This window comes from Syngnathus acus, chromosome 2 (assembly GCF_901709675.1).
Source record: "Syngnathus acus chromosome 2, fSynAcu1.2, whole genome shotgun sequence".
In the NCBI taxonomy this organism is placed as follows: domain Eukaryota; kingdom Metazoa; phylum Chordata; class Actinopteri; order Syngnathiformes; family Syngnathidae; genus Syngnathus; species Syngnathus acus.
Window position 1 is genome coordinate 14,643,755 of NC_051088.1, and position 24,709 is coordinate 14,668,463.

Below are 24,709 nucleotides of genomic sequence, written 5' to 3' on the forward strand. Positions count from 1 at the left end.
TGCATTGTTACACTGAACGGCATTTCAGTGAAACAGGCTCCAGTGATGAGCTTAGTCATTGGTGTTAGAGAGGCAACTGTAGTGATCATTGTTTTTACATGGATGGTGCTTTTTAAATATTTTAAAATCTCACATAGCCTCTGAAATGTTTCCACGTACCCTTATTTGAGAACCACTGGTGTTATACATGGTGTATACTGGCCACCAATGGCCTTGTAAGAAAGTGTGCCAGTGGGCCCCCCACACAAGAATACTAGTCAGTATGCGTCAAGGCCCTACATTGACTAATAAACCTTAGCAACATGATGTAGAGACAAAAATTCTCAGACAGTGACCTGAAGTTTTCACACAAAATAAGTCTATAATCTGAAAGGCTGCGCTGACAAAATGACTTAAGAAAAAAAAAAAAAATTGAAACAAAACAATTTGAGTTTCTTTACCTTCTCATTATGGGGTTTAAAGTGCGGGCATCACCAAGAAAGGATGACCCACCTCAATTTTATTTCCCTCAAAAGTGAACTTGCTGACCCTAGTGGGAATTTGAAGAAAAAACAGTTTTATTAGGATTAAGGAGTCGTTTTAGCTGGACAAGTGTGTGCTGCACCACATTGAAAGCTTTTTGCAGAGATTGAACAACTGACCTAAAGCAGTAAAACACGTCGGTATGAAAGGAAATAGTCGCTAATACAGAACCCTGTATCATCCCAATGTCAAATTCTGTGGCACGGCACCCCCTTGAGGATGTTCGCGGTTTCTGAACACTGGGTGGGTCTCGTTACTCAATTTGTGAACCGTGCGACCAAGAAATCAATCGTTTTTATTTAGCAGACTCCATTAAATCACATACAACACACAGTCTATAATTATGATGATGATAATTATTTATTATTGTTATTGAAAGCGGGTGCCCCGCTTCCAGGTTGACTCCGGAACAGATTCCACCAGGTTTTGTCGCCGAGCCGCGGTGCATTGTGGGTCGCAGTCCGACAGTGAAGCCGAGCCAAATATGGCTGCTAACCCCAGGCAGCGGAAAGAGCCTTTAGATGCAAGCTTATGAATGAAGTTTTTAACAGCAAATCCCTCTCGCCAGTCGCAACGGTTGCTCCGATCCAGCTGTGGATGACTTAACGCGTTCCCTCGCCGCAACTGAATTACAAACAAGTGAGGTTAAAGTCTCGTATGAATCCCGACGAGAAGGAGGACTGTGAGTGTGCGCCACCACAGGCCGACATTAGCCCAGAAGGAGGAGCTGACAGGTGGGTACGCGATGAGGAAAGAGTCGGGGATGCTGGGAGCGCTAGCTCGTGGCTCAGCTACTCGTGTGACCTTTTGCGCCACTTTGCACAATGTTGTCCCATATAATACCATTGTGAATCCATTCACTTTTGGTTCCACTAAGTTAATTGAAAAAGCGAATTCTTCTAAGTCGGTACAGTCTTTGCTGTATTAGCTTGATACATTAGCTTGCTGGAGCACTTCAATATCATTTTTCTTTTCTGTGTTCTTTAATAACATTGTCTTTTTCTGTTCGGAGTATTTTAAAATAGGCAGCGAAATGTCATTCTGACCGTTCTTATTAATATTCATTTGCCCAATGTTAACGTTGGCTGGCTTACTGGCTCTTTGCATCTTTCTCGACTTGCACTCCCTGATGCTTATTAGCTGCAATGCTATGACGTATACTAGTACCTTTATTTTAAATGTAATGTGCACTCACCGATACTGGTTGTATTTGTTTGCCAATTTTTTTTTTCTTCCATTAGACAACACGACGAGACTGAAGTAGACAACCCAGAAGCAAGCCGAATGTAAGTGGTTTTCCAAACACAATGTACTGTCATACAATAGGTGGTTGTCAGTCAATATAATGCCAATAATCTAGATGCGGCTGCCTCGGGGGGGGAAAAAAGAACTGGTTGAGTCCATACAACAAGTGTGTGGCATAAAGGCAGTTGCATACAATATGACATTCAGCATGCTTCATTTTCTTGTATGACCCTCTTTCTTGTGCCCCTCTTGATTCGTCACTCTTTCGTTACTGCACACCCAGGAAGCGAGCGGCTGCCAAGCATCTAATAGAGCGCTATTACCACCAGTTAACAGAGGGCTGTGGGAATGAATTGTGCTCCAACTCATGGTGTGCCTCGTCTTCCGGCTTCCGCCGCATGGACAACAATGCGGCAGCTGTCAAAGCCCTCGAGCTCTACAAGGTTAATGCGAAACTCTGCGACCCCCACCCCTCCAAGAAAGGTACGGCTTCGGTCTACCTGGAGAATTCGCCGTGTAGCAATACCAAGATGAACCATAAAGAGGTCCACTCTGTACGGGACAATTTCAAAGGTCAGTTCAAATTCAGAATTACATCTGCCTATGAATATTTTTGCCTTTCCCTTATGCATGTTTGTAACAACGACCCAAACGATTAGAAGAGCGGTGTTACGTGGCCAAGGAAAGCCCCATTAAATTTTGGCGCACATTATTTTCATTATTCAGCATTGACCAGTACATCGGTGGCCTGAGATACAACTTGAGATTGACGTTTGATTTTTTTTTAAAATGCCAGCCGTCATTTGGCTGATTGTTTTTACTTTAGTTGCGATTAGGGTGAACTCAACTCACTTCATAAGAGGCACCGGTTTGGCAAATAGTGGACAGTCCCACTTGCTGTCGACTGAAAATGACATCACAGTTGCCAGTTCTCAGGTCACAACCAATCAGGGCACAAGCTGAGCAGCAAGTGGGAAAATGGCCGCACCCTGAGTTGGATCAAAACGGGTGACTTTTTCTGCTTAACTCATATTCCATAAACGCGAATATTAATCAGAATGCCGTCTTTAGACTATAGGGGCGCATACAATATTATAATATAAAATACAACTGTTGAACAAAAGGATCCAAACAGACTCAGCTTTGCAAGCAAGGCAGTTTTAGTTGTATAGCACATTTCCTACTCAAAGGAATGCAACGTGCTTCACACTTTCCAACAAGCATCAAGCAAGTAAGACTGAATGTAAAACTACTGCTAGTCTCTATTTGTCCATCTTCGCGATCGCTTTAAATTGGATTGCACACGTGAGCAGAGGTTATAGGCCGCCACACAAAGAAAATAAAACTGCGTTAACTTTTTTTTTTTCTTTCTTTCTTCAACACTTTGTCCTGTGTTGCACCAAGAATAGTTCACCGATATCTGAAATTCTGCCTTGTCCTTTTTCTGTGAGTTGTCTTTTCATCTTAATCCTGTCCCATCCTACTCCACAGATGTGAATTACCTGACAGAGGAGAAAGTGTACGAGATTTTGGATATCTGCTGTGAGAACGAGGATTACTCCCCTCTCATCAGAGTAATCGGCCGAGTGTTCTCCAGCGCCGAGGTCCTGGTGCAGAGCTTCAGACGGTCGAATCCTCACACCAAGGAGGAGCTCAAGTCTCTTCAGGAAAAGGACGAGGACAAAGATGAGGATGAAAAGGAGGCTGCGGCCTGCTCCACCACAGCCATGGAAGAGGACTCCTCTTGTTCTTCATCGCGGCTCGGGGAGGGGTCATCTGGAGACAACGCTGTCCAAAAGCTGGCCCCCGACGAGGTGACGGTAGACATTGAAGCGGTGCGCCGAGTGTACGAGCGCCTGCTCTCCAACGAGAAGATAGAGGCTGCTTTCTTGAACGCACTGGTCTACCTCTCTCCCAATGTGGAATGTGACCTAACGTACCATAATGTGTATTCCCGTGACCCAAATTACCTGAACCTGTTTGTTATAGTGATGGAGAACAGCAACCTCCACAGCCCGGAGTACTTAGAAATCGCCCTCCCGCAGTTCTGTAAGGCCATGAGCAAACTCCCGCTCGCCGCTCAGGCCAAACTGTCGCGACTGTGGGCGCACTACAGCGCCGAGCACATTCGGCGCATGGTGGAGACCTTCCAGCAGCTCATCACCTACAAGGTGATCAGCAACGAGTTCAACAGCCGCAACTTGGTGAATGACGACGACTCGGTGGTGGCGGCCACCAAGTGCTTGAAGATCATCTATTATGCAAACGTGCTGGGCGGCGACCTCGATAGGGAGCACAACGAGGACGAGGAGGAAGAGCCCAACCCGGAGTCGAGCGAGCTCACCCTGCAGGAGCTGTTCGGCGAGGAGAGGCGCAACAAGAAAGGTCCTCGGGTGGACCCGCTGGAGACGGAATTGTCCATCCGCACCACTGACTGTCGGCGGCCGCTCATCCCCTTCGAAGAATTCGTCAACGAGCCTCTGAACGAGGTGCTTGAGATGGACAAGGACTACACTTTCTTCAAGGTTGAAACTGAAAACAAGTTCTCCTTCATGACGTGCCCCTTCATCCTGAACGCTGTCACCAAGAATTTGGGCCTCTACTATGACAACCGCATCCGCATGTACAGCGAGCGACGCATTACTGTGCTGTACAGCTTAGTGCAGGGCCAGCAGCTCAATCCGTACCTGAGGCTGAAGGTCCGTCGGGACCACATCATTGATGACGCTCTGGTCAGGGTATGTGCGGCTCAGTCCTGTGCTTTCAAAGATGAAGATCATATTGATAACTGAAGAAATGTACTTCTAAACAGCTGGAAATGATCGCGATGGAGAATCCTGCAGACTTGAAGAAGCAGCTGTATGTGGAGTTTGAAGGGGAGCAAGGTGTCGATGAAGGAGGCGTTTCCAAAGAGTTCTTTCAGCTGGTGGTTGAGGAGATCTTCAACCCAGATATCGGTAAGACAACCCAGCCTTAGCGACGCGTCACTAAAACCCAAGTGCAACAATTTGTTGGAGGAAGCCATGGGATAATTTGCAACCAGGACTTTATGCAGGTGGGTATTTCCCACTGTAAAAGCAGGGCTTAAAGAAAAAAAATGCAAATAGTAGTATTTACATCCATTATTATATTAGGAAAAATGTAAGCAAAATGTCAGTAGAACAGGAAAATATTTTTTTGTTCTGATTTCCTAAAACAAGCCTCAAACCCTCCCACCAATGTTGTGAAATAGCCTTCCTTCAGCGAACTGCGCTGCTGAGCGGAAAGAATGCTTGGGTATTAATGCGGCAAGTGTTGTATTCCTCTGGCAGGCATGTTCACGTATGATGAACTCACCAAGCTGTTTTGGTTCAACCCTTCGTCATTTGAAAACGAGGGCCAGTACACGCTGATCGGCATAGTTCTCGGCCTTGCCATCTACAACAACTGCATCCTGGACGTTCACTTTCCAATGGTGGTCTACAGGAAGCTGATGGGCAAGAAAGGAACCTTCAGGGACCTTGCCGACGCCAACCCTGTAAGAGTCCAGTTGTCAGTGATTAAAGCCGACTGCTATTATTTACGGCTGGACTTTTTCCCCACTTGTGCTGAGCAGATTCTGCACCAAAGCCTGAAGGAACTTCTGGGGTATACCGGAAGTGTAGAGGAGGACATGATGATTACGTTCCAGATTTCTCAGACGGACCTCTTTGGGAACCCACTCATGTATGACCTAAGGGAAAACGGGGATAAAATTCCAGTGACGAACGAAAACCGAAAGGTGAGCCACGCCCGCCACGGATGAACCGCAAGACACAATTATTTTTATTGCTCAATGTATGCAGGAGTTTGTAGCTCAGTATGCGGAGTACATGCTGAACAAAAGTGTGGAGAAGCAGTTCAAAGCGTTCAGGAGAGGTTTCCACATGGTCACCAACGAGTCACCGCTCAAGTACCTCTTCAGGCCTGAAGAAATTGAGCTACTGATATGCGGGAGCAGGGTAAGGGCAAGGTGACACGGGTCAAGTGCCTTTCTAGCGTGTGTGTCCAAATGTGGCGGCTTTAGGTGTCAAACTCGTTTTGATTTTATTGCAGGCCACATCATGGTTAAGATTTCCCTCAGAGGGCCTATATGCGTGTGAAATCATTTAATTGTGCAGTGGCTGGTCAGTGCATATTAATGACTTGGTCAGTCAGCTCAAGTTCCTTTTTTTTTTTTTAATTGTCTAGAATTTAGACTTCTTGGCACTAGAAGACACAACGGAATATGATGGAGGCTACAATAGAGATTCTCGAATCATCAAGTAAGTTTATATCAACATCAGAAACAAATTCCATGCATACATATTGTTTTTTTTTATGTAAAAATGTATCTGGTGTGAATATCTTGAGATGACCAACAGCAATTTTCCCTCTTTCTGCGGTGGTGGCTGGGTTGTTTAGGGAGTTCTGGGAGACGTTGCACTCTTTTGGTGAGGAACAGAAGCGCCTCTTCCTTCAGTTCACCACAGGCACTGACAGAGCACCCGTTGGTGGGCTCGGTAAACTGAAGATGATTATTGCCAAGAACGGGCCGGATACCGATCGGTGAGCGCCAGCCACGTTTCTGTTACTATGGAAAGCCATTTGTGCATTTATTCAGGTCCATCTACTGGTACTCTATTTGTCCTCATGAGTACAAACCCAATTCTAATGAAGTTGGGACGTTGTGGTAAACATAAATGTGGATTTAATAATTAGTATCACGTGAGCGAGACAACTTGACATGAGTCAAGAGTCAGTCATAGACAGGTGTAATGGAGAATCCCGTCACTTTCGAAAATAAAATACTTTTCAGCCTTGTGGAATAAATAAACCAGAAGTGCTGTAAGTTTTTTGTTTTTTCTTATTTGTGCGGCTCACTGTAGTCCGTGGCCCGGTGGTTGGGAACCGCTGCTTTAATCAACTTGTGTTTGACCAAAAACAGAGCGACAGATCATAGAATAACAGTCGTGCACAAATTTCCTTTATCCACTGCAAGACAATGACTGATTTTACTGCAGCTGACTGAGGAGCCGTGAGCGTCTCCCTGAGTATATCTGAATGTTCTGCCCCCAGCTAGTCATGGCACCAGAAAAAGCAGCCCAGTGCTCATTATATTGTTGCGGAAATGTGGCAAAAATATTTCATTCTTTACATTCTATAAATCTAGAATATTATTATTGTTTTGGTTCATTAAAGTAAAATATTATACAGTGCTATATTTTGTAATAAAAAACATATGCCAAAAATGTTGCTTTTTGCCAGGGTGAGGGCAGCTGAAAAACGTTAATGGCCTTTTTATTTCTATTCATTCCAATGCAGAAAGATGAGTTGAGACACGAGTGTTTTGAGGTACTCTCCATGCTGCGCAAAGAATTAAACTTGTATCTCAAGCACCACCATACTTGCAAATAAGTGTAGAAACGTTATCCATGCTTTATTTCTCTTATTTTGCAAATATTGTCACCTGACAAAACAAAATGTTTGAATTATTGCTTGACTATGACACATTTCTAACATTCCCCATCTTAATTTTCCATGGAAATTCAACACCCTTTTGCAATATCACACAGATGTGGAAAATCTTTACTATGGAGCGTACTTGTGTATGGATGTCAAGGAAATTGAGTAAATGCACAAGTGGCTTTCCGTATACCATCGTGCATATGCAAATATCTCCTGATGATTTCATACATTTCCCCTCAACAGGCTACCAACATCTCACACTTGCTTTAATGTGCTACTGCTGCCCGAATACAACAGCAAGGAGAAGCTGAGGGAGCGACTGCTGAAAGCCATAACCTATGCCAAAGGGTTTGGCATGCTCTGAGCCCACCCCACCGACATCCCCTCCCCGGCATAGTACCACTCTTACACCACCCGCTCCCAACGCACTGCGAATAGACTTTTTCCCCCAACCCATTTAGCTCTGCCCTTTTTAAAAAAAAATTAAAATAATGAATAAAAATCCGAAGCAATGTAAGCGACAGCAGGAGAAAATTCCACTGTGCCTGCATTATCAAACAATGTAATCTGTCAGTGTAAGCACAGAGATCTTCTGATCAAAGTATCCACATCCACTTGACATGGGTGTGCTGCTGCCTCCCCGCTTACCTTTATATGTACAGAGAGGATGATTTTTCTATTTATTTTACGTTTAACCTGCCCCCCCTTAATGGTGCAACAAAGGTTATTAATATCTGCAGATGGGACAAACAAGTCACCATCATCCAGGATTGTTGAACAAAAAACTGTCCAGTAGAACATTGTAGAAAGTAAAAAAAAAAAAAAAAAAATACAAAAATTAAAATAGAGTAGCCTTTCCTGGATTGTGAATTTTCCCATTGCGGGATTAATAAAGGTTTATCCCATTCGTATTCTTGCTCTTCTTAAAAAAAAAAAAACCTCAAAAAATGCACTCTAAACTCGCCCCCCCCTCCCCTGCCCCCACCCTCTCAGTTGTCATTCATTTGTGGGGATGAGGTGCTGAACACACTGAGGTCTTGTCAGATCTGTGTAAGTGCACTTAGACTTTTTTTCCAGAATGTTTGTGGTTTTATTTTTGGGCCCACAGGTCACCACGATTGTCTGAAGCATTTTTTAGTTACTATGTTGACAATACTGATGAAATAAAAAAAACAAAAAAAAACGTATTTATATATCGGCACGCTTGGGACTATGATGTTGGACCGGTGTATATAATAGTTGCTGATTGGGTGGAATCCAAAGGGCACTTTATGTTGGCCATTTGTGCCATAAATAGATTTTGTGAACAAATGTTTCAGAAAATGGGGTCGTTTCACCCATCGGAAGTGAAAATGGACTCATGCTGTTATAGCTTCCACTCCCGTGCCATTTTGGGCCTGATTTGCCATTATTTTAATTTGGTCCACAACAGATCCAGCCAACCAAGGGGCCTTACCTAAATTGTTCTTGGAAAGCATATAAAATATATCAACATAATGAAATATGATTCAGCTGAAACTAAGGCGTCTAACCCAACCATTGCCTGATTGATAGATGAATTAAATGGTGTGCCCCAATATTTTTGTCTTGTCTGTGTGTGTGGGTGTAGTATACAAGCAGTGGATAGTCGACACACCCGGCAGACTCATTTATACTGTAAGGCAGGGGTGTCAAACTCATTTTTTTCGCGGGCCGCATTGTAGTCATAGCTTCTTTCGGAGGGCCATTATGACTGTCAACCCAAATAAATGTATGAGCACCTCATATTATATACAGTAAAAGCTACAAAACAAACTGACAACTCGTTTTCAAATTAGACTAGTAAAAACTGGTCAAATGTTTAAAAAAATATATACAGTATTAAAAGTGAAGACAATTTGCAATTCTAGTAAAGACACACGAATTTGATGCACAAGTTGTCTTCGCGGGCCACATAAATTGATGTGGCGGGCCGTATCTGGCTCCGGGCCTTGAGTTTGACACCTGTGCTGTAAGGGCATGATTATGCAAGTTCCTGCCGAGCCGTCTCCTCCTCTTCCTGTTTAAAAAGGAGCAGTTGAGGTGCGATCTAATATTTGACTTCTTGGTAGGCTGCGACGTGAGCATTTCCAAATGTGGCTAGCAACCGGTCATATTGTGTTGCTGTGAAAAAGAGACTGGGTGTAGAATTTTTGGCCGTCTAGTGGTAGAATAATAGAATGCAATGACTGTGTCCATTTTGAAGCACGCGTTGTGGCAAGATTTCAAGGGTGTGATTGACACCAGACATCCCAAAATTATTCAGGAACTGAAACTGTTTTGGAGATGAGACATGGTTGTCCCATACGTTGTCTGATCTACAAAAAACATTTTTGCTCGACCTTATTGTTGCCAGTGGAGGCTATCGATATACGTTTTCATTCAGTACTTGTGTCCATGAATGGTTACCTGAATTTGCCATTTCTGATAGTTTGTGTTTGGTGTCATATTGTTAAAGAACAAACGAACCAACCTTTGTTCCTAAACATTTCATGAAGTTGCATATTAAGAATATACAAAGAGCAATTGCTAAGTAGACGTCGCACCTGAGCTCATCCTATTCATCAGCTACATTGATGAGGCGGACCTGGTTAGTCAAATTTCTGAGCCGTTGTTTGAGCTTGCGCTGTGATGATTCATGATGTTCCGTCAGCTTCTTCAGTTTTAGTGACATGATTTCCAGGCTCGACTCGACCACGTTCACTTTCAGTTCAAAGTCTTTGGCGTCGGTAGCTGTCACAAGCGACTCGTCAATGAGGTTGTCTTTCATCAGAATGGCTCGTCCCTTGTCTTCCAGTGCATTCTTGGCGTCGGGATACTCTGTTAGCGCCTCCATCAGGTCATCCTTGGATAAGGCAAACAGGTCAGAGTAACCCACGCTTCGGATGTTGGCCGTTCTTCGATTCCCCGCCTTACTCCCCTTGATACCCAAAATGCTAATTTCTCCAAAGTAGGCTCCATCGCTGAGGACCACAAACTGGGTGACCCCATCATCGGCCACCACCGCTAACTTCCCTTCCTTGATAATGTACATTTCTCTCCCGATGTCCCCCTTCTTACAGATGTAGTCGCCAGGACTAAAGACTTGGGGTTGAAGTTTGAGGACCAACTCCACAAGCAAACCCGCCTCGCAATCTTGAAAAATTCGCACTTTACTCAAGGTTTCCAGATGAACATTGATGGCGATCTCAGCTTTGAGTTTATCCGGGAGATTTTTGAGCACCTGCTTTTCATCACATGTTTTCTCCTCTGTCCACAAGTAATCGAACCACTTGACCACTCGGGCCTCAAGGTCTTTCGAAACCTTTCGAAACTGCATGTACTGCTTGATGGAGTCGATCTTGGCCTGAAACTCCACTCGAGCGGCACCCATGTTGGATATCATGGCACCGACATTGCCTACGATTGTAGCAAAGATCAAAACCCCGGTGAGGAAGTCGGCCACAACAAAGAAGTACTCGATATCACGGACGGGCGGTGGCGTCTCCCCAATAGTGGTCAAAGTCAGAGTGGACCAATAGAAGCAGTATATGTACTGCCTGGTGAGACGTCGAAAGTCTTCATTCTTTGTTGCCGGATAAACCCACGTGTCCGTGCCAAAGCCGAGAACCTTAGAAATTGCGAAATAGATGCAAGCGTTCCAGTGGATGATGATGATGATGTAAAGCACAAGATTAGCAATTCGAAAGATGTTTGGGAAGTTGGTGCGAGTCTCGGTTCGGTCGAAGAACTCAAAGAGCCGAGCCACCCTAAAGAGGCGATTGAACCTCCACTCGGGATTGTTCAGTCCAATATGAATGAATACAACATCAGTAGGAATTATGGATATGATGTCCAGTTGAAACTGACGTGTTTTCCTGTACTTTTCCTTCAGAATCTTCTCATCCCTTACGAGCAGGCCTTGCTCAAGGAAACCTGTGACAAACATCAACGTGATCATTGTCTGCAGAATCTTTTTGTAAGATCGGCCAAGGTAACGAACCCGTTCTGGCTCTCACAAAAGTGTCCACGAGGTAGAGGGCGTCCGAGGTGTAGTCCAACACGATCCACAATACGGTGTTGTTATTCTGCAGCTCATTGAAGCAAGCCCTGCAGTGCACCGACATTCACAGACTTTCAAAACGTTCTGAAGCTCAAAGAAAATTAAAAAAAATAAAATTAAAAATGTACAGACCTGGCTACCAGCAACATCAGATTGTAGAAGACAGGGACGGATATGGTCCATAACCAGTAGTAGTATGTATCTGTGGCAGGGTCCATGATCCACACCTCTTTTCTAAACAAGACAGTTAATGGCGGTCAATTACTTACCTTTTGAAAATTTGTAACTTACATTTGATTTCAAACAAGATATTTGATTCCTTTTTTAAAAATAATTAATTAATGAATAGCTCATTGAGAGTTTGAATCAAAATAAATATTGGTCAGTTTAGTCTCTCGTCAGTTCATGGAGTAATTGCCTTTTCATTTGAATACGAAGCTTAGAAATATTGCATTCTTATTCAAATCAAAGTCAATGTAGCTTTTGATGAAAGGCCACTTGACTGAGCCAAATTAATTCTAACAAAGCACCAGAGCATTTGTAAGACCAAACGCAAAACTTACGGTTCTTCCTTTTTATCATCTTTTTTGTCATCTTTCTTGTCATCTTTCTTATCATCTTTCTTGTCATCTTTCTTGTCGTCTTTCTTGTCGTCTTTCTTAGGTTCTGCCTTCTTCTCATCTTTCTTCTCATTTTTGGGTTCTTCTTTCTTGTCATCTTTTTTGCTGAAGAACAAGATGCTCTTTAATCAGCTGCACAGTGAGATTGTAATGTTTTTACAATAACTCAGATGTCCTCAAGGAGGCGCTGTGACATTATAGTACACTCCCTGTTCAGTTTAAGGAAAACCACTACAACGCTTCAAATAAACAATACAGTGTCTTCTTACCCATCATTGTTGTTGCAGTTGTTCATGTTCTGTCCAGCCAAAGGCAACTGAAAATGACTAAAAGGACAACACGTACATTAATTTATGACTGTGCAGCTTTTGTAACATATTTAGACATTCACATACTCCTTAATTTCCCATTCTATGACACCTCCTGTCACTAAAGGTTGTTTCATGTTCCTGTGATATGAACATAAAAATAGGTCTTGACCCTATTATGGAATACACGTTGAATAGAATACCGGTACTGAACTATAGCTAGATTTCAAATACTGGACTTCACATAATTATAAGAGGCCTAAACTACCATTGTTTCGCTCCTAAACAATTTCCTACATACCAGACACTACCATTAAAACTGAAAATGACAAAATCTGAAAAAAATATACCATAAATGCTGTTCTTTGGCCAATCTGTGGTGTTTTGCATTGTTAGAATTTAGCTAAATGACTTTATAAGATAAAGCTATGTGTTTGTTTTCAACCCATAACAAATGTCTTTGTTTAATTTGACAATAGATTTAACTCAGAGTGGCAATAAACCACTTGAAGCATCTTTGAAGAAACACCACACTTCTACCGCCAATTTTTACTCTTAAGTCAACGCAATAAATAAATGAATAAATAATTCAAATAAAATAAGATTGGCTCAACAACGAACGGCTCTTAACTTGGAAAAATTGGTCGTATTACTTGTATGTCTTGTCCAGTGCCCACTTTAGTTTCTACAACATTTTCAGTGGAAATCCTACGGTCAATGCAATTTTGTTTTAAATGCCAGTGTATTTTCTGGTTGGACAACTTACCTCTTCCTCATTTTCTTTGTTTTCGAGTAGCTCATGCTAAACTCTGTAGGTCTGTTTCTGTTCGGACCAGAGTGCATCATTTGAGCCATCCTTGCGAAAGAGAACAAATTGATGACGATAAAGCTGTTTTAGTTTTGCAGTGTTTTTCTGCTTTCTCGCCTCAGTGAGACTTACCTGTAGAGTGATCCTGTGCCTGCAAAGGGGTTCTGATTTTGGGTGTCCATCAGCCTACAGACAAGGTTAAAACAATAAAAGGGGGGACGGGGTTACATTGACTTTGTTTCACCTGTTGTGTTTCTGTGGTTGTGCCTTTTCTCGTTTTGACGATTTTAGGCATTGAAACCCAAAGAACCAATCAAAATGGTCGATGACTATGGTCAGTCCAAATATTTTTCTGATATGCTGAACAAGATTTATAGTTTTTTATAAATAAAAATGGTCTTTTGTAACAACAGTTTGAAAATATAGTTGTGCTTATGCACAGGTTAGGAGTTACCCTAAAAAAAGAAACTCGCAGCATAACTCTGACTTTAAGATTTCAAGATTGAAAAGAAATGACATCATAGTGCCTATGTTTTCCCTGAAATCAGAATATTTATTTTTGATTTTTGTTTTGCTAGTGACAGCCTATCACAGCAGTCAGGTATAATTTTCCCGCAAAATAATTCCATCTCTGCCAAAAGCAACTTGTGATACATGACGTGAATTTGATCTTTGTAAAAGAACTTGTCTAGAAATTGTTTAGGTTTAGTCTTGTGTGCTCCACTTAAATCTCCTTGCCCAGATTATGGCTTATCTAAAATTAGAATTTGTAGACCTGTTTATCACTCAAAAGGTACTCCTTTTTAAAAGCTATTTTGCAAGTGCCCATAAAAAATATGCATACATTTACCTTTATTTTGACGATGATTGTGAAGGCTCAGTGTGCACTCTGCAGTAATTCCATGTTTGCTCTCAGTTCTGAATGACCCCAGTCGCATCAAATATGTTATTATATATTTATGAAGAAAGCAAAAATACAAAAGCAACACATCCGAATTGTACAGCTTGTCCTGCTGTTGATTAGTTCCTATGTCTTCATTTACTTACTGTCACTCCCAAGCCAAGTCTGTGGGGAGGAGGCAGATGCGAGAGGGAGGAGACTCAAAGAGAGACCACACTGATCTTTCTGGAATAGGTTGGCCCATTTTTTAATACCCCAAAGGATGACATCAAGATTCTTTTTTAGAAAAAAAATGTTGTTTCACTTCTATTAGACGGTCATGAGCTGTCACATTAGGGCACCACTCACCATTATTCCTAAATTATTATTTTGGCACTATTGTTATACAGATATCATAGTTTTGGTAAGAGTCAATATTAAAATCAACAGTAGTGACTTTTGTCAGCGCTCCCTGCTATTTATATATATCCTTTCTAGTCTGGCTAAAGCCTCTTACTGTGTGTGTAGACCAAAATGACTCAGCTGGACGACAATCCCTCTGACATCTTGAGCTAATCTGAGGAGGCAGTTTACACCCCCCCACCCTTTAGTTTCCCTGACCCTCTGAGGTCAGACAACAAATGTGAGCTACTGCATGAATCCTGGAGATAGATAGATAGATAGATAGATAGATAGATAGATAGATAGATAGATAGATAGATAGATAGATAGATAGATAGATAGATAGATAGATAGATAGATAGATAGATAGAGTGTATATAGTAAGTCCAAATACACGAGTGCTTTTAGATTTTTGTTTCTACACTTTTTCAAATTATTGCTCATATCTTTTCATTTTTTTTCCACTCCTACATAACTAAAAACTAAAATACCTTCCCGTAATAGCTTATATATTTACCACAAACTGATGCCAAAGGGATGCATTACACTTGACGTCACATTTATCGACTCTGGTGTCACCTGTATGTCCCACAGGAGGTGGATGAGTTGGAACATGTCTTCTCGCTCTGTGATGCTGATCATTAATAGCCTCTTGTGCATTTAACCTTGCTGTCAGCAGAATTTCATGGTAGTGTTAACATTATCCTCATCAGCACACTCATGGAGTGGAGGGGGGCGGGACATGTTTGCCTGTTCTGAAGGCTTTATTTTGGTGAAGACCGATTGCTTGGAAGGAAGAGTGACTGTTTTGACAGTTAGTGAATCTGAAAAGTTGTTTCGAGTCACAGTGTTGATTTTATATTGGACTTGAATTAAAAGTCTGCCATCTAGTAGCAATTGTTGATATTACTTTTAAAAAACTCCAGTGGATCCTACATATTCTGAATTGCATGTTAGCAGTTTTCTTTTTTTCCATGTAGTTATTATCCGAACCACTTATCCTCATAAGGGGTTGGTTTAGTCGTGTGCTGGGATGAATGAACCCTGTACTGATCACAACAGCCGTTTAGTGTTATTCATGTCATACTGCTGCCCCCTTGTGGTCAGATGTAATAAGAGCAACCCTGCCCAATGGTAAACTCCAACGTCATCTTTAAATGTTCTATATCAGACTTTTTTCAAACAACGTAAAATATACGTTATTATATTTGTTCCTCATGTAGATGCACCGTTTCCTTTTTTGCTTTTTTCACATTGAACACAATGTAAAAATGATTCAGTTCATTATCTTTTTATTAGTCGAAATTAAAAGGATCCAAGGTCGCCTGTCAATTTCTTTCATCAGGAGTCACCTACTATATTTGTCAGAGGGCCAGAATATTACCGGACAATCACCCTTAAATAAAAAACAAAAATGAGCATATTGTTATTTGAGGTTTATTGTTTCTAGACTTTTTTCCATTTCATTACAAACCTGAGGGCAAATTTAGATTTCATAGTCTCAGTTGTTGCGGTTTCAGTTACTTTAGTTGTTTAGATAATCTATATAATCCTCATAATTATGGAATCGAGTCACAGGCCATTCAGTTCTACCATATCCGTTGGGTTTTTGTACAGTCCCTCTATAATAGGAAAAAATAAAATCAATAGTTTAACAGGTTATAAGAAAAAAACGATTTCAGATTGGATGATTTTTCTATCACAGAAAAAAAACATTTGAATACTGTAGATGTGCAGTTTAGCATGAGGTCAATATAGCATAAATGCAAAACAAAAGCACAAGCAAGAGGAGGATTAAGATTTTATTAGTTTCTATCTTCGATTAAATGGCAAAGGGTGCATGAAATGATGGTAGGTTGTACAAGTTCAAGTGTTCCAGATGTGATCCTATACACGACATTGCCAAGATGGTTCATTGCCTAAAAGCATTTGAGGTTAATTTGCCCTCATTTTTTTTTTTCTTCTAAATTTGAAATGCATGAACATTGTCGCAGTATTTAAGCGCCCTGGTTCCACCTACATTCATCGCCCGAAGCGCCCCTCAAGTTTCAAGTGTGAGCCACTTAAAGGTTGCAAGGCATTCAAATGTTGACCCTTTTACAGATCATCACTTTGGTATTGCATGTATACATTAACAATATCTTCGCACAGAAACAAAATGTACAACTGTATAAATATACAATTCATCCACCATGTTTGATGGCTAAAAACATTCAGAGGACAAAGTCCAGAGGAGAAGAACACAGGCTGGAAAGCACACAAAAAAAGATCAATTAAAAAGGCATTTCATAAAACCCCTTCACACTTTAAGTGATTTAAGCACAAAAAGAAGGCAAAGTAAAACAAGGCTCCCATGATTAAAAGACAACAGAAAAAAAAAAGAGGAAAGAGGAAAGAAGTTCCTTGGAGTGCTGCCTTTTTCATTTAAGATCAGAAGAGTGGTCCGAGCCAATCAATCACTATGGGCCGTGGAACATCACGCTGGGAAAATGACGGAAAAGCGAGGTACCGAGGCAGTGATATGACAAGGTGGAGATGAAGGAGGAGCTAATGGCCAGGGTGGGGAAAGGATGGAACAGATGGTGGTCCACTTGTACACGTGAATGAACAAATGGTGGGAAAATGTCACTTACAGCAGAATAAATATGCTTGCGTGGCCTAACAGCTACTTTTCCCCATTAAAATTGTGCGCCAACACTAACCGGAAGCAAGTGTAATCGACTTAGCCCCCGACTACTTGTCTACTTCATATCAGTGGGTTGAAATGGGGAAGGGAGGAGCGGGAGGGACGGGGCGGGGCGGGGGTGGCGAAGTGCTCTACTGCTTCGGTGGCGGTCATAAACCGCTGACCGTGAACTTGATGTCAAAGCGTCCCTGGTAGCGGTCCTTGTCACTGTAGGATATGTTATCGCCGTAAACTTTGCACTCGATGCGCAGCTCTTCGTTCCTGGTCAGGTTGGTGAATTGCAGCGCCACCAGCGGCTGCAGGTAGTGTGGGTGGAGCAGCTTGCCGTAGTACGGGTAGTACTGCAGTGGGAAGCCTTCGCTGATGCCGTGGTACTTGATCTCACCGATTTTGCCGGCGTCTTCCTCTCTCTGGAATGGAAAAGAGCGGTGAATATAGATCATCGAGACTTCAGTCATCAAGGGCGGAAAAACGACATCGTCACGGCAGAAATATTCACACGTATAGACGACGATAGAAGTGACGAACAAAGTTCAAACAAACGAGAGCAGAATTGAGACAGAATTATAGAAATTGAAACCTAAAGAAGAAAAGATGCACGTTGGTAATTAAATAATACAGTGGTACCTTCACTTGCACATCCCCCAACTTTACTTTGTGTTGCGAGCAAATATTGGACTTACAAGAGTGATTGATTTTTTTTCCCCCTACTAACCATGACGTCTATTCTGCCTTCCCCGAGCGTGCTATATACAGTTTGGCACATAGCAAGCAAAATGAGGCCAAGTGCACTTCCTTCCAACTGTTTGTCACTCCCAATTTAAAAATATTGTCACAAAAATAAAACAAATAGTTGTGTATTTAACCGAACGAAAATAGCATTGTCTTATGAAAGTCCACTAGCGTAACGTATGATGCAATACATCATAAAGGGACTAAAGAAACTAGCGTGGATATTGCAAAAGTTACATACCTTATAACAAGAGATATTTGAAGGGTGGCAGATTAATCACGTCTAATCATTTCAATGGGGAAAGTTGATTTGAGCTACATGTGTGGTACCACTGCAGTCGAGTATAATCGTGGTAAAGTGCAAATCAGAAAGTACACAAGTAACAACAGTGATAACGAATAATACAACCAAAATAATTTATATGCAGAATATGTATGCTCAAAGTCCTTTTTCAGGTTGAAACATGAAAGAAATTCAAAGTCATGAACACAAATGCACAGATCATACTCACATCCTGCGGTCGGTCACATTCGGTAAATGAGGGCAAATTGAGAAGTAGGAGTATGAACAATATAAACAGTGTATGGTATGTATGTTAAAACACAGATGACATGAAGTTGAGAACATCTGGAATGAGGCTTTGAGTGTGAACTACCTTATTGGTGCAGTAGATGGGGATCAAATTGGGCTGCACTTTGACCTGAGCGTCTTCAGGGATGGTTGAATTTGAGGTGGGAGGCTGAAGACAAAAAGATAGACAAAATATCATCTATTGTTTTCTACCTATGTAGGTTAAAAAAATATATATATTTCTGGGACCCACACGAGTTGTCGTGGAGGAGAAAACTTTAGCCTGGGCTTTTGGATAAAGTTACTAAATGCTTGTAGGTTACATGCACATTATCTGTAAGCCGTTTAGGTCAGGCTCATGTCGAAAAAGGAAGTTGAAATATTCATAAGTTACGAGCGTCGCAAAAAAATGATTGGGGGGCAGGATTGGGCCCCGATTTTTAGAACGAGACCTAACGAAAATACTTGACTCACCCGAGGATGGAAGTTAACGATCCGATTGAGCTTGACGATGATGCAGGGCTGGCCTTTGTCAAAGCCAAAGTCTTTGTCTTTATCATCCAAGCCGGAGCAGGGGCCCAGCAGTCTCCTGGAGAAGCGGCACGCCCTTCTGACGCCCGTATCGCTCTCCAGGTCACCACGCATCTTGTAGCTCATTGGGTCATCTGGACAGGACATGAAGCGCATATTCAGCATGGGACATTTTTTTTTTGCGGGGGCGAGTGGGGGGGGGACATACCTCCGCAGTCCTCAAATTTCATCTGGTCAAGTTGCTTGTCGTCATCATACTTGGCCAAGAAGTCCCTCAAGGCCTTGGTGTAAGGCAAATAGGTCTCTACATCTTTCGGGTTAAAGGCCACTTCGGATTTGTCAGAACGCGGGGTGTGCGAGAGGCCTGCATGTACAGACACACAGTCACGTGATTATTCACATCATTATTGACCTGTCCTATCGTTTGATGCTGCATCATTTTGATTTGATAAATTACAGACTAGAGCAGTCTCATCAAAGGTAGGCACTCGGCTCAAAAGGAGCGTGTCGTATCTACAGCTGTTGAATGACATTAGCTCTCGTATGGTAATCCGTCACAATGAAATATTTTATTCTCTCAATTAATCGGATATAATTTTATCTGCATTGAAATCTATTACAAATGTTTCCCCAATTACTGTCTATTAAACAACTATTTTGTTTATTTGGTGTTATTGATTGATTAAAACAACTAAACAACAGTTAAGCAATGTCACGCAAGAAGAATGGTGCGTATAAGCTTCACGTTAGCATTCTTTAGAACAAGAAAAACGAGCGACAGAGTGGTTTGTTGCAATGCATGAATGCACCCTTGAAGTTGTGCATTTATCTTGGCGCTGTGTTTGTACAGTAAAGCTACAACAGTGTGAATGTCTAGTGCAGCTTTGCAGGATCATTTAGCAGCTTCCTTGTTGACAAGCTGTGGAATGAGGACAAAACTTTCAGATAAGCTTTCAATTCCCAAATTCGCTCCTAGTGTTAATCTGGCATCATTAGCTTCCATGATGAGGCCCCCTGCCTCTAGGCTGCATTTGTTTTGGAAACTATCAGCCCATGGAGATGTATCCCGTGTGTACTACTACACTATGTATTCTAGTTGCTATGGTGATGTTTTGGAGGCTAAACCAATGCTAGTTTTTATAAAAAGGGGAAGTCACTCGCCCAACTGATTCAATATTGAAAACTGTTCCTTGCTGTGCAGTGCGGACACACATATCACAAATACATATCATATTGTAACCCCTGTATTGTGAGGTTATTTGCCATACCCACATATATGTGTGAGTAAACTCCAGGGTTTTGTTGGAATATTACAGTTGTTTACAGATTTACAACAACCAGGCTACCAATCCTAATTTCATTAGTCCATCTATGGTGTTTATGTGCTTGCATTACGCTACTGGACTTTCCAGAGTTATGTGGTTTTGTTCAATGGCATTATCTTCACTCTGGGATTGACAGAATAGGCTTCGTTCACTTGCACCCAAGTCAAGTACCACTGTAATATACAAAAGCTAGCAGCCCTGAACAAACAGGGCACAGATTTACCTGGGGGTGCCACTCGGTCCTGCCATGTAGGCTTGTAGTTGCTCAAGGTGAGCAGCATGGCTTGGATGGTGCCGATGAAGATGCCGGCCAAGCAGCCATAGAAGATGATGTAAAAGACCGTGATTTTGACTGAGGTGGGAGAAAAGAGGGTAGGTGGGGTAAAGGGAAATGTACTTTCGGCAGTTTGCAAACATATTTGATTAAGGCTGCATTAGACATATATAATCATATCAATATAATTTCTAGTGTGCTCGTGTGGTGATTAATAAGTGGAAAGGAATGTGCAGGCTACAATGAATTTGTTCTCTACAAAGTATTGTGGAACAGGATGTCCAGACAGGGAGGATATCTCAAGGCCGGTGAGGAACAACTCGTCTTTGTGGTCCAGACACCTGTGCTGAGCAGGGGAAAAACCCAAACGAGGAGGAGACGACCATCAACCATCGACTATCGACCAATCACCACACAATATTTTGCATGCTTGAATATTCATATTGTGTTTCTTTAAAACTGGGCAACCCGGAAGAATGTGTTGTCTTTGATGGTCACGAAGGCACACGAGTATTTTGGTGTTAAGGACCCGGGACCCAGGCGCCTGTATTAGCTTGCTTTGTCAGGATTAAACAATTGGTAAATTCGGCCTAATTGATCTACTGGTCTTCTCTTTGACAGAACGAACTCGCAAAATTGTTAGCTGCGACAGTGTGTGGATTTGGACATAACAATTTTGTGTTAAGTGTTGATTGCAATTTGGAGTCAGATCAATAACTAAAATCCGTAGCCTAACAGGGGTCAGCGCAGAAAACCACAAGGTCACAGCAAAGTTAAAAAAAAAAAAAAACTAACCCCCCCTAAAAAACAAAAATGATCACATACTCACACTGTTTCAATATTTGCAACAGACTTTATTTATATGCACACTCCTTATCCTTCAGCAGTCCCCTTTAGGGCAAAAAGCTTGTCGAGCAAGAATTAATTTAACCCTCTTCTGTTCTCTGCAATCCGTAACTTGACTAGTAAAAACGCTCAAGGAAATCTAAAAACAGTCATGCCTCAGCATTAATCATAAGGTGGCTATCGTGCATAGTTAATCAACTGAATTCGACTGTGAATCCTGCGCATAATATAAAACAGGTTATGCTGACGCAGGCACGCGAGTCCCGGTCATCTCCTTCATGTGAGGTACTGCAGGTGAACAAAAGAAATCTTAGCCTGGAGGATCTAAAATGAGGTAAATCCAGAGGTCACGCTGCTGCTGCTGCTAGCTGATTTCGACATTAGGCTACAGGAAGCAATGTCAAAAAGGGCAAGGCAGTCAGACTCCATTAATAAATCACATATTACTTCTTAGATGACTGTCTCACAATACCTCTGGTGGCCTTATCTCAAATGAGCTGCAGCATTAAGGCACAGTAACCAGAAAAGCATGCATTTTACCGACATCCGATATTGACTGTTTGTTTACTAATCAGATGGATTAGTATGCGCATTAACATGCAAAACTGTGTTTTCTTTCCTGTAATGCCGCGACAGCCTCCCACAGCGGTTTGTGATGCTTCAGCATTTTTTTTTAATACGCGCCCAGAAGGTCAACCATGACACATACGCCTCCTCGTTCCATACGTCGAGCATTGCCAGTGTACTCTGCTGCACAGCACAGGACTTGTGACATTGAGAGGAGCTGCAAGGACATGCGCACTGGCGCCTCACGAGAAACTCGAGAAGGTCGAACCCTTAGTTAATCAGTGGGATTGTCCATTGAGACTACACCGACATCTGATCGGAGGAACCCGATATAGATCGATAGTCCTCCCTTCGATCCACTCCACTTTGAAGCAAGGCCATATCACCTTGACTCACCTTGGATTGTGATGCATTTTTAACCCTTACGGTGGTCAGCCCCCCCCCTCCCCTCCGAAAAAAAAAGACGCTCGACGTCCAGCTGTTTGAATTCTATCGTTCTTCATCGCACTCTGTTGCTTTGCAATTTACATTTGCGAATATATAAAATATCAAATTAGGAATAACGGGACAGGTTGTACGTAAACGCAACACGGGGAACTCAAACAGGTGGCAAAAAAGCACGAGGCTGCTTATACTTACACCAACTGCCTCCTGTGCGACCGAGCAGTTCTCCTTTTTCCGAATCCCAAAAAAACTTCTTCCACCCGCCATCGTCGGTCTTTGGAGGCATTTTTCCTGTCTGTATTCTTATATTTTGGACTTCCCGTTAAGCCGGTTCCTTTTTGTAGTAGTGCAGCGTAGCCCCTCCCGGAATTAAGAGCAACCACTAGCCGAACAGAGACACCCAGCTCCGGGTTGTTGGAAGGCTCCCAAATATAAAGAGTTGGGTGGAGAAGGTGCCCGGCCCCCTCAAACGCCCCACAGGTTACCATCTCGAGGAGGCGGAGCAGCGTCGGCCAATCAGGAAGCGAGTGAAAGTGTGCGTATTAATGACGTCATAGAATGCACAGACAGCCTATGGATTCATGTCAAAATTAAAAAAAAAGAAACAACTTATAATATGTATAGTATTTAATCTCTGGCTTCTAAGAGACATCTTTTACATGACAGGGTGATAAATGGAAGGCCCCGGGTCCAGATCATTGGCACATCATTTTATATTTACTTCAGATCCCTACAAAATCAATTCATTCTTTTAATTTGGGCCATTTTCCTTCGTTTTTGTGTCCCAACAATTTATAGATTTAAAGCATGCTTTGACCAAATTATTTCCTAACATAAGTATCTTTTTTTTTTTTTTAAAAAAAAGTTGAAGAAATGTGTTTTTGTTCATCCACAGTATTTTTCCTTCACAAACTTAAGTCATTCTTAGACTCCATTTCAAAGCAATGTTTCCCAATGTATGTATGGATAATTAATTTGTTCCAGTTCCAAAACAAAATGATTTTTCCTCGTTTTTAATTGGTTTGGTATTTATTTTATTGTATCCAGATTAGTGTGGAACTGCCAATGTGGAGTAAATATTTTTGACTGGACTATGTTGTTTGAACGTACTCCAAAGGTGTTCAAACAGTGTTTGAGCGTAATGTTAGAACATTGCTAGTTAGTAAGGTGCTAAATGCTATCTTATGTCACATTTCAACAGTCAATTTAAACTGGTCAATTAAATGGCCAGAAAGGCCAACTTACTTGCTCACTATTCTCCAAGCCTGCTCCTTTTTGACTTGGGGCCAAGTATCGGAAGCAGGCTGTGTTATATAGCTCTCGGTGCCCACAATCTGCAGTGATTATTGTGTCCTACATTGTTTATTTCATCACACTATGTGTTGTGTGTGTGTGTGGTCTGTGTGTGCTTTGTTCGTCTGTGTGTGTTACGTAGTAAGTATATTCTCAATGCTGATTGGGTGTCCCAATGCAATGTGGCTTTGATTTCAACTTTTCAAACACTATGCTCACCCCCGCGCGCATTGTGTCATCTACACTGCCGGGACGGATTTGCCCCATCCATTCAAACTTTGTTTCCGTGTCAGGAGAGGTGCTTAACTCGCGTTAGGTCTGACTGCAGAATGCCTGCTGCACATCAAGCGACATGGCCAATTTGACTTTGGAAATGAAGTGAATGAAAAGTTGCCAGAAATCTAAATAACCAAGTAATTTACAGATAAGTGAAAATTCCACCCAAGTACAATAAAGAAACATTCGTACTCTATTGCACTCCAACTGCGAACACCTACAAACAAGACAAGATGAAATTTTAACTAAGACGAACCTTTAATTTGACTGGCGACCAACATATAAACTCGTATGAATGATTTCATCTCAAATTTACGGTCCCTTATAATTCAGATAAGTAATGTAACATCATGTATGAAGAATCACCATTAATTGGCGAAATCAAACCCAGGGTGCATTCAGAGTGGGATATCTTCACTCTTGTCTGGAGAGCACACACTACTGTGTGTGCTGGTGCACGCATGTGTGAAATGGCTCAGCAATGTGCTTCGGCTGCTTGTTTAAATGTAAACATGGATGCGTAAGGCATGCTTGACCTAGCTGCTTGTACTGACCTTTAAATATGAAGGACACGACAACGTGTCTCGTCAATTCTTGGTAATTTCTCATGTGTTATGTATCACAATAGGAATTTATGCACCTGCATATACCGTACAACCTTTGACATGGCCAGTAACATAGGTATATATTTATTACTCTTTAAAGTGTTGCTGAGTCAAGCTTTTGTTGAAGCTAAGTTGCCGTGCAACCTTCCGCATAGACTCTCCCTGGCTTTGCATGAATGCCTGCTCAAGAATTTCCGCGTTTCATCATCAGTCCTGATAGTAGCGTGCCCTCCGCTGCATAGTTTGTC

The 24,709-nt window shown here is 42.0% G+C and overlaps 3 protein-coding genes across 3 annotated transcripts; 1 reads left to right on the forward strand and 2 right to left on the reverse strand.

Moving 5' to 3' along the window:
- The first annotated feature begins 969 nt into the window (after window positions 1-969).
- LOC119138983 (ubiquitin-protein ligase E3A-like) lies at window positions 970-8,405 on the forward strand. The gene is made up of 11 exons (XM_037279286.1): window positions 970-1,256; window positions 1,764-1,808; window positions 2,051-2,340; window positions 3,259-4,505; window positions 4,580-4,724; window positions 5,079-5,284; window positions 5,363-5,527; window positions 5,592-5,747; window positions 5,977-6,050; window positions 6,190-6,333; window positions 7,477-8,405. Exons 1-11 carry the CDS (start codon window positions 1,180-1,182, stop codon window positions 7,595-7,597), a joined length of 2,670 nt encoding a protein of 889 aa, XP_037135181.1. The 5' UTR covers window positions 970-1,179; the 3' UTR covers window positions 7,598-8,405.
- A 782-nt stretch (window positions 8,406-9,187) lies between these two features.
- LOC119138994 (cyclic nucleotide-gated channel cone photoreceptor subunit alpha-like) lies at window positions 9,188-14,047 on the reverse strand. Its single transcript, XM_037279297.1, has 8 exons — window positions 13,880-14,047; window positions 13,162-13,215; window positions 12,988-13,077; window positions 12,183-12,239; window positions 11,857-12,018; window positions 11,426-11,527; window positions 11,234-11,340; window positions 9,188-11,166 (listed from the first exon to the last, which is right to left on the reverse strand). The coding sequence occupies exons 2-8, from the start codon at window positions 13,209-13,211 to the stop codon at window positions 9,809-9,811; spliced, it is 1,926 nt and encodes a 641-aa protein (XP_037135192.1). The 5' UTR covers window positions 13,212-13,215; window positions 13,880-14,047; the 3' UTR covers window positions 9,188-9,808.
- A 2,053-nt stretch (window positions 14,048-16,100) lies between these two features.
- Window positions 16,101-22,710, reverse strand: atp1b1b (ATPase Na+/K+ transporting subunit beta 1b). The gene is made up of 6 exons (XM_037275729.1): window positions 22,483-22,710; window positions 20,380-20,508; window positions 19,040-19,195; window positions 18,775-18,965; window positions 18,386-18,469; window positions 16,101-17,407 (listed from the first exon to the last, which is right to left on the reverse strand). The coding sequence occupies exons 1-6, from the start codon at window positions 22,571-22,573 to the stop codon at window positions 17,147-17,149; spliced, it is 912 nt and encodes a 303-aa protein (XP_037131624.1). The 5' UTR covers window positions 22,574-22,710; the 3' UTR covers window positions 16,101-17,146.
- Between the last annotated feature and the right edge of the window lie 1,999 nt (window positions 22,711-24,709).

What these genes read in the sequence shown, in the direction of transcription:
- LOC119138994 (XM_037279297.1), bottom strand. Translation starts at nt 13,211, where the DNA reads ATGGACACCCAAAATCAGAACCCCTTTGCAGGCACAGGATCACTCTAC. An exon ending in GATGATAAAAAGGAAGAACC is followed by an intron (nt 11,528 to 11,856) that starts GTAAGTTTTGCG and finishes TGTCTTGTTTAG; the next exon opens with AAAAGAGGTGTGGATCATGG. An exon ending in TTTTGTGAGAGCCAGAACGG is followed by an intron (nt 11,167 to 11,233) that starts GTTCGTTACCTT and finishes TGTTTGTCACAG; the next exon opens with GTTTCCTTGAGCAAGGCCTG.
- LOC119138983 (XM_037279286.1), top strand. Translation starts at nt 1,180, where the DNA reads ATGAATCCCGACGAGAAGGAGGACTGTGAGTGTGCGCCACCACAGGCC. An exon ending in TACTGATATGCGGGAGCAGG is followed by an intron (nt 5,748 to 5,976) that starts GTAAGGGCAAGG and finishes TTAATTGTCTAG; the next exon opens with AATTTAGACTTCTTGGCACT. An exon ending in AACGGGCCGGATACCGATCG is followed by an intron (nt 6,334 to 7,476) that starts GTGAGCGCCAGC and finishes TCCCCTCAACAG; the next exon opens with GCTACCAACATCTCACACTT.
- atp1b1b (XM_037275729.1), bottom strand. Translation starts at nt 22,573, where the DNA reads ATGCCTCCAAAGACCGACGATGGCGGGTGGAAGAAGTTTTTTTGGGAT. An exon ending in GGACCGAGTGGCACCCCCAG is followed by an intron (nt 19,196 to 20,379) that starts GTAAATCTGTGC and finishes CTGTACATGCAG; the next exon opens with GCCTCTCGCACACCCCGCGT. An exon ending in TCGTTAACTTCCATCCTCGG is followed by an intron (nt 18,470 to 18,774) that starts GTGAGTCAAGTA and finishes TTTTGTCTTCAG; the next exon opens with CCTCCCACCTCAAATTCAAC.